Source organism: Excalfactoria chinensis, chromosome 13, assembly GCF_039878825.1.
Source record: "Excalfactoria chinensis isolate bCotChi1 chromosome 13, bCotChi1.hap2, whole genome shotgun sequence".
Taxonomy (NCBI): Eukaryota; Metazoa; Chordata; class Aves; order Galliformes; family Phasianidae; genus Excalfactoria; species Excalfactoria chinensis.
The window spans coordinates 11,800,064-11,812,912 of NC_092837.1; the positions used below are offsets into that span (position 1 = coordinate 11,800,064).

General features: G+C 40.3%; 1 protein-coding gene across 2 annotated transcripts in view; it reads left to right on the forward strand.

Moving 5' to 3' along the window:
• The window catches only part of CPEB4 (cytoplasmic polyadenylation element binding protein 4), a 35,329-nt gene that overhangs the window by 11,857 nt on the left and 10,623 nt on the right, over positions 1-12,849 (forward strand). Inside the window, exons 3-4 of one of the 2 annotated variants that reach the window (XM_072348697.1) lie at positions 9,110-9,133; positions 11,156-11,329. In XM_072348697.1, the coding sequence (XP_072204798.1) occupies positions 9,110-9,133; positions 11,156-11,329 (198 nt within the window). The remainder of the gene's footprint in view (positions 1-9,109; positions 9,134-11,155; positions 11,330-12,849) is intronic. The other variant, XM_072348698.1, reaches the window with a different exon arrangement.

Here is a 12,849-nt window from a genome sequence, read left to right on the forward strand (position 1 = left end):
ATGTTATTTTTATCCACGCAAGTGAGTGTGCTGCATTCTGCACAGCCAATGACAAACTGCAGAAGCCTTTCCCCGGAGACTAATTGCATCTTCTTTGCTGTGCATTCGGCCTTCGTGTGCTGAGCCTGGGATCCGGAGCCTCATTTTTGAATCTGGCTCTTCCAGATGGCAATTTGAGCATTACTGTAATAGTAGTAGGTTGACTAAATATTTCCTTGTTAAGTGACACTGAAATGTCTTTAAATACTTTATAGGAGCAGACTGCTTTATTTCTGAAATACCCTATGGTTCAGCTCAGGGTGTAAGGCTTTTTGTCTGCAATTTGTGCAGGGTGAAATTGAAGCAGACCAGCATGTCTGTTTATGGCACTGCAAAGCTCTCTAAAATTGGGGTGCGAATAGCTCATTATCTGTATGAATGTGCATGATAAAAAAACAACCAAACAAGCATAAATATGCACATAAAGGATTGTTTCAGAGGTAGGGCAATGTCAGAGTCTACATACAGACACCGGCAGAGCGAGTCAGACAGCAGCTCTGCGTTTTGGAGTTGCCAGAATGATGAGAACTGGCACCATTTGGGGTTTTTCTGGCTGAACTGATATATGCTCAATTGTATATTTAAAGTAGTCATTCCCCTCCCCTTAATAGTGCTCTGAAATACTATTTCAGCTGGAAAGAAAGTAGGTGGGGATTCCACAGTGAACCTTAAAAAGTGTTCTTGGATCAAAGGGAGGGAAATTGTTTTGACAGCATTTTTGGAGTGTTGTTTCTTTTCTAGCTGTATGGATTATGCAACACATTCATATTGAGTAAAATGGGCCATTTCCTTTCCTGTGTGAGCCAGAAAAATAGTGAGAATCTGGCCCAGTTTTTTGCTAAGGGCTCAATAACAAAGGGTGTGATCCTTTGTAGGCAAGTGGTCCTTTATGTTTGCATAGACAAACTGAGCTAGTTTAAAATCTGAAATAATAGATTGTGGGTATTTTTTTTAAACATCTTCATGTTTTCACAGCAGTGAGTAAAGCTTTAACTTGGTGCCTGAGATGAAACTCTTCCCTCTTCTTGTTGTGTGCGGTTACACAATCCAGTGCTGTCTAGAACTAGATGATGTTAAGGTGCCTTCCAGCCCAAACCATTCTCTTTTTTGAGCCCTGAATGTCAGAGGCCTCTGGCAGATGTGTACATCTGCAGCCTGATGCTGCAGGTGTCCTCATGGCCTCTGTGAGTGTCCTGTCCAGGGGAGATGTGGGGGTTTCCCCTCCGACCGCAGGAGCAGCATCAGCACAGTGTGCCATCAGCTATCTTTATCTAAGGATCGCTCACTTGCAACACTGATGCACCCAACTTACCATAAATTGTGTAAAAACTTCCTCTCTGCTGCTTCTGGCACCAGCAGTGTTTGCTGTAATGGTTTTTAGGACACGGATATTATTTTTTGCATGGGATCTTCCTGAGTTTTGCCTTCCTGTAACCAGGAAAAGCTGATAGGACTTTCAGACTGAGGTGCACATTAATGAAGAGTAAAACCAATTGTGATGTCTTCTCAAGGTACTGCTGAACTGGGTCTAATAGCAATAACCCACACCCTGTGCTGACAGAGCTGTGGTGGGGAAACAGTTCATGTGGTTGTTTGCCATCAGCAGCTCTCATTGCTGTTCTTGCCACAGTCCTCAGCTGGCATAGAACAGAATCGCTATAAGTGCATAAGGGCACGCTTTATTTGCAAATATACCTGATGTTCATAATTTTGGGGCAGCGTTCAATATTTTAACTTTTTAATCTGTTGCTTTTCCCTCAGCTCCTCTCACGCGTTGGTTGATACACTTTGCTGAGCTATTCAGAGCGTACCAAAGTTCTCACCTACAAACAGTGGAAACCCCCCTGGCAGTGGGAATTCTCAGCTCTGCCATTAACCACTGAGCTCAGTTGGAAGAGACCCATAAGGATCATCAAGTCCAACTGCTCTTGCTGCTTTCTTTATTGTTAGCTATAAATCTTCATTGTACCACAAGTACTACAAAAATACCAGGGCAGGGGTGCAATATTTCAGGTGTTATATTATAAACATTTTTAGCAATTGTCCCAGATTATTAGGAAATATATAGAAATGTTGCTAGTTTTCAGTTACAGGAAATAGCTGTTGGAAGAGCTGAATTACTGTTTACATTAAATTAATTCCTCCGGATTTACTGACACCTTTAAGTGTTTGAAGTAGCCTTTTGGTGATGGCATTGCTCAGAGAGTTTGGGGAATACTTGAAGATATGTTTGCCTCTGATAACCTTTGCATTGCTATAGAAGTACAGGATTTGATGATGCAGATGTCAAAGAATGACATATTTATATCTCTGCAGGAGTTTGGGTGAAGGTACTCAGCTAAGCAGGAATAACACCTCAACGTGTGCTGCCATCAAGCAAAGAGCAAGAGGGTATTAATGTAACAACCCTTTGAGGCCAGGAAATTCCTTCCCCTGCCATCACAGAGCAGTACAAATATCCCAGGGTTTTCTGATCTTGGTCCAGCTTTGAAATCAATGTGAAGATTCCTGTTAAATTCATTAGGGTATGAGGTCTGTGTTTTTATTTTCTCTGGTCTTGAAACATCGGCCCCTCATCGTGTGTTCCCATCTCCAGAGCCTGCATGGAAAATTAAATAAAATACAATAAAATACATCTCATACTCCTTACAGAAGATATTTTCTAACAATTTACATGCTGCAAGTGACAAGGCAGTTCCTGATGTTTAAAATACTGCAGTGCAACAACAATGCTGCTACAACATTTAGAGCCGAAACCAGTGGCTTGATCTTGACAGGTGTTAAAGCCAACAAAGTTGTGCTGAATACCATCCCCACAGCCTTCTAATCTGGTTAAGATCTTTTCTAAACTTTTCTTGGTTTCTGTTTAACATTTTTTTGGTTCTTTTTTTTTTTTTTTTTTTTTTTTTTTTTTTTTTTTTTTTTTAGATTAATTCTTTATTATTATTCTTATTATTTTAAGTGTTTTTAGTCTTTTGCTTTGTTTTCAGTGTTATTGTGCACCACATGTTTTTTGTTGTGTTTTTTTTTCCCTTTTCTTTTCTGAATCCTTGCTTTGATAATCTCTGGTCTTTCCAGATTCATCTTCAAAGAAGCCTTTAATTTGGAGCTGTGTTCCATGGGTAGTTTCTGTTCATGGCTTTAAAAGACAGAGCTCTCCCTGCCTCTCCTCCCAGGCTGATGGAAATGACCCTCCTTCATCTTTTTGCTCACTTTGTTTGCCTTTTTTCCTTGATGTTGATTCATTTGTTCCTTGAATCCTTTATTGGCTACATTATGCATGCTCTCTTCCATGTTTATCAGGATAGAATTGCAGGAAAGGGGCAGAATGAAAGGGCTGATGTGCTTTTCTTAAACCTGAGCAGGAAGATGAGAAGGGAGATTTAATGGAAAGGAGGAGGAGATTTGAAAAAAGAAAACAACAGATGAGACCTTGGAATAAATGGGGACAGGAGTTTGTGTAACAGCACTGCGTTACCTTCCTGTGGTTTGTTACTAGAACTCTTCTGGTGGAGACAGTCAAGTGACACTGCTAAGCCAGCTGTCCTTTGGGACAGGCTATTCTGAAAGTATCTTTGCAGTCATAGAAGGAGATCAGAATACAGGAGTTTAATTGGATTATCTGTTAAAGACTTGCAGTTTTCTTGGGACCTGGTTTTACTTGCAAAGCAGTAAACCTTTCCCTAATGCTCTTCCTTCATGTTGACAACTAATGTATCAATTCTGTTGGACCGTATCAGATTTCTAATAGTGGTTTTCCAGCTGGAGTTCTGCATAGCTGCAACAAATCCAATTTGGATTGGTTTGTCTTGAAAGCCTGGGTATGAAAATAAGGGAGCTGATTCTTGAATGCTTTTAATTTCAAGGCTCTGCAGCACGGGAGGCTTCAGCTTACTCACTGGCTGTGATAGTGGAGTGTGATGGCCTAGGAGGAACAAATTAATGAGTGTACATGCAAACAACTGTGGCGTTTCTCACATTTGAGATCTCTGGTTGTGGTTCTTAATCATTCAGAAATGCTTTTCATTGGAGGATTGAAGAAGAAAACTAAGTTTGGAATGCTGTTTAATTTGTTGGGAGCAGAAGTAATGATACAGCACGGTCCATGCTTAACTTGTGTGTCTAGATTCTGCTTTCTGAAGAGATATTAAAGGCTCTTAAAATTTTCCTTTTTTCATTTGTGTTTAAAATTCAGAACAAATTACTCAATTCTTTTAGGCTGGATATATATCCTATGTCTCCTATCAGGTGCTTTATCTTAAAAATAAATAAATAGATAATTCTTTTCCAGTCATTTCAGCATTTTTTAATAGACTTCTTGGGAGTATAAAGCTGTGTATTCTTTACCTGTTTTCTTTTGTACTTAAACATGAGACATAGTAAGAAGAACTTTTGATTAGAGGAGTCTGAAAATACATCCTGAAGTAGGTTCTTCCTTACTCTTGGCTTGATTTGTCATTCACTGCAATGCAGGTGGGTTCGCTGTCATGCTTGGTGTTTTGGGTTTTGTTTTCAGTAAATAAAACAGTTGTTTTTTGAGTTGAATAGAGCAGTCCTTTGCATGTCTTTGATGCCTGTAGGTATGTAGATATAGAGGTACACAGAGCTGTGTTAAGTTTTACTTGGTGAGAAATCCTGATAACAGGAATCCTAGCTTGGCAGTCACATTAATGTGAGAAGAGAGGAGGGTGGGGACACTTGTGATAGGTAAATGCACATAGCTCTATTTATAATAAATAGTTTTCCACTGTTTTGTAGCAATGTCATATACAAATACTGTCACTAGTGCACAAAGAGTTAGGGAGGTGGAGACAAGTTCATGGAAGCATTCTTAATAATGTCTTGGTTGTTCACGTGTGATTTAACGTTGTTGTAGTGTTGCTACGCTGTATCTAGGCAGAGGAAATAATGTGCTGATTCATTGAAAATGCAGTATCTGTTTCTCTTGTTAGTTGGAGTGGGGCTGTAGTGCAGTTCTCTATTTGTTTTTCAAATAAATTACTGGAAAAATTAGTGTCTTTTTTTCAGTTACTGTAAATATGAAGAATGGGGAAATGTTTTGTTGCAGAGACTTGAGTACATGTGTGTCTCTTCCCGTATTGTTTGGGACTGAAGCAAGAGGATGCTTAAAAAAGGAACAAAGCTGTCATGTTGCATTCCAGGCTGCCTTGTGATCATTCCTTCCACAGACAAAAATAAGTTGCTTTGAACCTATTATTGTACTTAAGGAACTCTGGTTTTAAATCTTGCAGCATGTTGGTGTATGCCAGTGTAAGCTGAGCTTTGAGTCACATGCAGGAGTCGCATTTCAGGTTATTCATTAAAGCACGGGCAGAGCTCAGCCTGCTCTTCTGCCTCTCTTGAGGGTGTGCTCTGTGTAAGGGATCCAGGAACAGTGCATGTGAACCAGAACGACAAAGGGAAGGTTTGTGAAGTTTTTTGCATCTTTTCTACATGTTTCAATAAAATCAGTTGTAAGCTGTTGTGGGTTAATAATATCTTATTCTGTCACTTAGTAAATAAATTCTACCTACTGATTTTTAGCACATGGCATCCTTTTCTCTTTCCTCCTATCGGAAAGTCCATCCTTAGTGTCTGTTTTGTAGCTGAGAACTTGTTTTGTTCTTTTATCAACAAAGTTGTTGAATACTTTTCCTTCTCCCAGCTGCAAACTCTGCCTTCACCTCTTTATTTTTGGAGTATAGCAGTAGCATACGTGTCTGGAAAAGAAATGCTGTGAGTTGTTCCATCTCATAAACTGGGAGATGCACAGAGGGAAAAGACTGGATATTTTTATAACTCGTATATTCCTTAGAAGTCGTGCATTAACATAAGGCAAAGCTCAGTGCCACCAGCCATGGGGTGGCTGTTTCTCTGAAATACACACACAATTCAAACAAGCATCCATTCTGCAGCAGGGGGCTGTGCTTCGTGATTTGCTTTTCTGCTCTTGTTTTCATTTTGTTTTTTAATCTCTGACCCTATGGGGATTCCCGAAGGGGAAGGAAGAAATATTCAAGTATCAGTGGTATTTATGGGTTCCATTTAGATTGATTTACTATAACCCAGCATAACATAGTGGGAATTATAACAAAAACGTGAGTGCCTTCTAGACAAAATTGTAGCTCTGTTTAGGATTTAAAGCAGGTCTGATTTGGAAAAGATGGCTCTGCGTTATTCTGTTTGATGGCAAAGGAAAATTCCAAGTTAGCTTTGAAGCTTCTGTATTTTTTGTGAGGAGTGAGGCTGGATTTGGTTTGTCGGCTTTCAGGAGGAGTTAAGTGATTTTTGCAGTGTGTAAAAGATCATCCTTAGAGGTTCAGTCTGCATGGCACTGTGTTAGCCCAGTAGATTACCTGAGAGCATCCTCAGGAAAGGAATAATGAGAGGAATAATGAGAGGGGAAGCTCTCACACAAACCCCATTTGTGTGTTTAATAATTAGTTCTCACCGCAGTGTTTCTCAGCTTCTCTCCTTGCTGACCCCCCCCCCCCCAGTGTTTATAAAGTTGTTAGAAAGTTGTCTCTGACCAAACTGTAAGATGTTATTATGCGGGCAGTCTGCTTTGGCGTAGAAGTTTATGCTTCTGAAATGAAGTCAGATTCTACTTCAGTTATTTTTCCATAATTAAAAAAGAAAGTAGAATTGTAAATGTTGCATACATCATAGTCAGTGCCTAACATGAGAACAAGAGACTCTGGTGTGTTGTTAGATTGGCGTCTGTGCTGATGTAAAGAACACAATCCCTGCCTTGAGCAGCTTGTGGACCAGAGAAGAGTTAAGTCCAGAACTGTACAGGTATTACATCAACCTGGGCTATAGCAAAGAGGTGAGAATGAAGATACAGCCATCATTCAACTCTGAGCATTCAGTTAGTCTGTTCATTCTGGAGCATTTACATCAGTACTAAGTATGAATGCTGACCTTTTTGTGAAAATCCCCTGCACTCAATGGCACAAAATACAGCTGCAAGTGCTACCAGTCTGCAGAGTGGGAGGCAGCAGGCGCTTCAGCTGCGCTGCAGTTCAGCTAGGATAAGATTTCTCTTAATATGAAATTATGAAAGCCAGAATCAGGGCTGGTAGATGGCAGCTAGCTGCCTTCCTGGCCTGCCAAGAGAGCATTCTTTTGTTTCAGGGTTGTTTTACATTGTGTGAAATTAATGGCATGTGATGAGCTCTGAATTCAATGAGCGGAGAAAGTTTGTATCTGTACAGCACTGGGGTAATTTACAAGTGGCTCTTGAGAAACGTTTTGAAATGTCAAGTGCTGGTATTTTGTGGGTTAGAGGAAGCGAATGCACAAAATAAGTTAAATGAGGGTAAAAAAATCTATCTCGGTATTTGATTCTCAAACCTCCTTCGGTGGTATTTGGCACTGAAAATGCTTTATAGCTGGTGGCTGAGCTTTTTTGTTTTTTGCTGCTTTCCATGCCAAGAAAGGAGAAAAGGTCTTATTGTTGGGAGTGACACAGGTGGCAAAGCAGCGAGGAAGGGCTGCACTGACCTGAATTGTGTGCACAGATCCTCAGTGGGAGCTGAGTCTGTGCTGAGAGCAGTGCTGCCAAGGGTGGGTGTTCCAAGCAAAGGAGTTTGTGCGGTTTGGTTCTGATTCAGGAACCACGGGCAGGATTTTTATGGCTTTATAGGCAGGGCCTGTTTTGAAAGTGCTCGGCGTTTCTGAAACGTGCACACGCTTCTGATCTCTGTCAGAACGTTGGAAGGTTGCTGGTTGCTTTCCCCTGAAAGCCAAGTTTCCCAAACCTTTTCACTTTGAGGGCTATGTGAGCCTCTTGGATCCTGTGCATAAGCAAGATACATAAAGCCTCCGGGCTCTTCCCTAAAGCCAGGATGTGTGAATGTGAGGTGATGTGCTGCGCTCTGAAGACAAATGCTTTGTTTTTTAATCTCGGTGTTAATTGTGAATGTATCAGCAAAGCATCGGAGACATAAATGATCTTACAGGTGCCAAGTAATTGTGAAGGAAATTGGACTGATATGTTTTCTCTCTTTATTTGGAAAGTGGAAACCATTCATGTTTTATTGTGGTTTGCAGATATTTAAATACTTAAACTAATTGTCAGCCTCAGTTTTGAATGAGGAAGCAAAATAAAGTGTGTGATGTGCTCCGAGTTTCTCGCAGTACTTGCCAGCAGAACTTGGGCCTTACAAACAGTTGGCCTTCTTTCAGGTACAGATTTTAATGAGACTGAAACAGAAAGAATGTGCAAATGTGATGACAAAGTGTAACTGTGCTGAACAGGTTCTGGAAGCTGGCACCGAAAAGTGCAGTACTTATTGCTGGTAGAATTGATTTGTTTTGGGAAATGAAAAGTAGGAAGCAGCAGGAAGCTGTTGAATTATTACAGTGAAGTACAAAGTCAGTGTGGGAGATTCTGTACTGTTGTGCACAAACTGCGGGAGGTCAGAAAGCCAGATTATCCGCCCAGACATTTTCTCCTTGAATTTCAGTTTTTCAGCCAGTTGTTTGCCAGTAATAATTTCAACCGAGGATTTTGTGAGTCGCACGGAGTGCTTGTAGCAAATGAGTTTGGAAACAGAAATGAGCACTATTGTCCTCCACCATCCTCGTGTTAGAGCTGGTCCCGCAGTTCTGATGTGGCAGGGCTGATCCTGCAGGTCTGATGATGATCAGTGGCAGTGCTTGATGTTGGCAACAGGAGAGCATGGAGCATGGTGGGCTGAGCGCAGGGCACCTGCTGCATGAGGAAAGATGGGTTTATGTACAGGTGCACGTCCAGCAGGGGAGCAAGGTGTAGATGCTACAAGAAATCTGCAACTTCAGACGTTACATTGCTTTCAGAAAGTCTCTTTGACTACGCATATACCTTGTCAGCTTCAAAGCAACACGTTTTGTCAATAAGAGATGGTGCGAGGAAGGTGTGGTGTTGTGGGTGGGAGGGGAGGACAGCTCACGAACGCCAATTTAAATGACCTGGAATATGAAGAGGCTGGAGAATCACTGAGTTAGTATAAAGGCAATAAATCAAGGTCTTTTGGTCCTTATAACAATGTTTGAAAGGCTGTTTTCTTTCTCATTTAACATGCAGCAAGGACATATGGGAGAAGGCGAGGTAACAGTATTCCTATTTAATTTTTTAATGTTGACAATGTCTCATGGGAGAAAAACATTAAGTTGTTACTAGTGGGCAAACTCCAAAATATCTGAGTATAAAACATCAGTTTCACATAAGTTTCCCTAGTCTGCATGCCGTAAGAAAACATTCTAACTGAATTAGGTGGTACTCCACAATAGTGCTACTGGGGCTGAGATTATCACCGTCCTTTCAGTGGACATCTGTATGATATGTTATACCGTAGAGCTGTGTTGCTGTTTGTGTGTATGTTATGAATGCTAATGCTGGAGAAGCTTCTTTTGGTTCTTTGGGTGCTGATGGTTTTCTTGACGCAGCAGAGACTGTAGTGAGTATTTGTCCTGGCCTCTTAGGTTAGGGAACCAGATGCTGCAAGCATGTGTATTGAGTTATCTCACAGCAGTGGTAATGCTAATGGACCTAAAAAGATATGTTAAGGTACAGAGAATCGCTCCCCTCCAACAATGCCTGCAGGACTGGGGCCTTCAGAGATGAAACAAGTGAAAGGCACATCTGCATCAGTTCATTAGGAAAAACAAAGCGTAATTTAAGTATATATTATGATAGTTTTATCATAGTACAGAGCCAAGTTTACCTAGTTACAGGAGTAGGTCTTATTATATAGAGACAGCTATTTTAGTCAAAGAAGTAAAAAGATCCCTGAAGTTTCAAATAAAGGGAGCTGGCCAAGCCTTCCATTTTTTTATTCGTATAAATTCTGTGGACTGTTTATTTTATTTTACTTTTGCTTTCAACCTGTGAACTGTTTGATTTCTGCATAGGAATAGCCAGGATATTGGATCTGCTAAATCTGCTGTTCAAGATGTTGTTTCCTTTTTTAAAATGAAGTAAATGACAGTAATTTCTTTTCAGAGGAAGGAAGCAGAGCAGCATAGATTAACTGTAGCAATGCACTGCTGTGGTGGATTGTAACGGACTCTGGAAAGGCAGACACATTATATGGTAGCTCAGGCTAAAGGAAATACATCCCAAAACTTGCGGGACACCTCATTAATTGGTTACTTTCCCTATGTGTATTTATTCCTAACGCACTCTTGAAGTGAATAGAAATCAGTTTGTTTTCTAGCTATTGAATACTGCAACCAAAGGAAGAACTCAGGGATGAGATCAGTTTGTGTGCTCCGTTTATTACATTATACAGTTGCATCCAGATAATCTTATTTAAAAAGTAATGAATGTTATTAAAGAGAAATCTATGATAAAAGGATTATCAGAGAAGAAAGAATATTGGGCAGGGAGGGGAAGCACGCTTACATTTTCTCTTAGGGTGATTTCATGAGCAAAATTCTTCTCTAACATCCAAGTGAACTTCCTTCTGAGGATGTCTCAGTATTGCCGAGTTTTCAGTCTTCATTTGCGGTCAGTGAGAGTGGGGCTTCCCACATTGATCAGGATATTTTTGTTATTTGCAAGTGGGCGGCTTGTGATTTGTTTTGCTCTCTGGAGTTCTAGACGTGTAACGTATCCAGGTGCAGAATTCTTTTTCTCTTGCCATCTGCGCTGTGAAATGTTCTCTCTTCCTTGTAAGAAGCTGTTCACTGGGAAGCGAAATGTTTTCAGTGTCTGCTATTGGGAAACACCCTAAAGAGAGGTGGGGATGGGGGGGAAAGTGGGGCTTGTATTCTTTTTCATTGGAAAGTTCTTTTAAAAGGATTTTAATTAGAAACGTGACATTTATGGACAGTAGTCTGAGCATCCACTTGAAGCACCATTTTGTTTTGAATTTCTGTTAGTTAAGGTGCCTTTATGAGGGAGATTATGACCTTTGCTCTGAAATAATGCATTTGAGTTACTGAACGATAATGAAAACTTTGAGAGTCGTATAAAATCAAGAACAGAATTGCTTATTAAAAGGGAAGGCTGCAAACAGTTCTACTGCCAACACAAAAGCATTAATATGCATTAGTACCTCTTAAAACAGTTTGTGCTTTGTTCTGTTAGCATGTTTTTTCCTTCTTTTTCTTTTAACCCCCTCTTCAGGTCAGTCTTCGCTGTTTCCAATGGAAGATGGGTTCTTGGATGATGGACGTGGTGATCAGACTCTGCACAGTGGGTTGGGCTCACCTCACTGCTTCTCCCATCAGAACGGGGAGCGAGTGGAGCGGTATTCCCGGAAGGTCTTTGTTGGTGGGCTGCCCCCAGATATCGATGAAGGTACGTCCCAAAAGTCTTACCCAGAAAAGCTCCTTTTGGCTTAATGGCAGAAAAGTGGTGTGAAAACTTTTGTCTGTTAATTGACTGAAAGGATGTTTTTTCTGACTCTACAGAAGAGCTTTGATGTGTAAATAGGGCTTTGTATATTGCCACTTTTACTCTGCAGCAAATGTGAGATAATTCAGACTAGTTTTGGCTATGACATTGTTTTGCAACTGAAGAACGAAACGTTATCACACGTGTAACTGACATTTACAGTATAAAAAGATACAAAAAAGGGGGTGGTGGTACAACAGTAAACAAGTAAATATCCCCTGTTGAAAGTCACAGTACTTTGCAGTCATTTTGTATGCACCAGAAGCTAGTAGGAGGAAAAGGGTTTCTAGTAGATTAGTAAGGTGTATGTAACTTAATTCATATGTGGAGGTTTACATATGGTTTCTTAGAGGTGATTTTTAGCCATGATCCCAACTTATGGTAGCTTCTAACATGAGTATGAGAACCACAATTGTGGTGAAGCTTTCTTTCATCAGAAAGTTCTGGGTTTTTTGTGTGCATAGAGCATGATGTAGGGATGGTTACATGAACTACATCTGTAAATCTGCAAAGTTGCTTTTATGTTTTCCAATCATGGAATTTTTATTGTTTTCCAATCGTGGAATTATTTTTAATCCCTACTTTTTTGTCAGGGAAAGAGCTTGTAATGCTCTGCAGTTTGTATTACTGCAGTATGACAGCCTGCTACAAAGCTGCATTTATCCTATTTACCATGGCTTATTCCTTCAGCACTTAAAAGGTTAAATCTAACATGATGTTTACGAGAGGAAAATCTTATTACAGTTTTTTTGTTGTATTTTTGTTGTTGTTTCTTTGTCACCTTTGTTGATATAAAAGCAGGTGAGACAAACAGTTCAGTGTGTGTGATCCCGAGTTATCGGGGCACAAACCCTTTGCTAAATGCATGCTGGGAGGGTAGCTTGAATGTGTCGGAGTTGCTTGATGTCAGCACTCCTCTTGCTAAATGCACGAGTGTGAATTAGAATGAGGACGATGTGATTTAAAGTGTCTCACACCTGACTCTGAACTTTTTCTGGCTGTAATTCTAGGACGCGTTTTAGGTAATGTAATTTAAAATGAAATTTGCCTTAATACTGTTCTAAATGAAGATCTGCTGTAGGAACAGAGATGTAATAAGTAATGTTTTCTTTGGTTAATATCTTAGTCACCACGTAACCTTGACATGCTTCTTTTCCTGGGTACGTTTCTGATGACCTGTTGGGTACAAAGCATCTGTCAGTACGATGGCTTGTGAGCTGCTATTTCATTAGCAATGTCATCAGCACGTATAAACAGGCTGAAAGGAACAGAACCAGTAGCACCTTTTCTAACCCCAACACTGAGCTGCTGTTGAAGGGTCTGTAACACCTTAAGCAGAATTCAGCTGAGAGTTGTGCCAATTTAGATGGCACTCCAGCAACGGGAAGTTTGTTCTTTTTGTTTCCTTTTTCTAATGAAAAGTT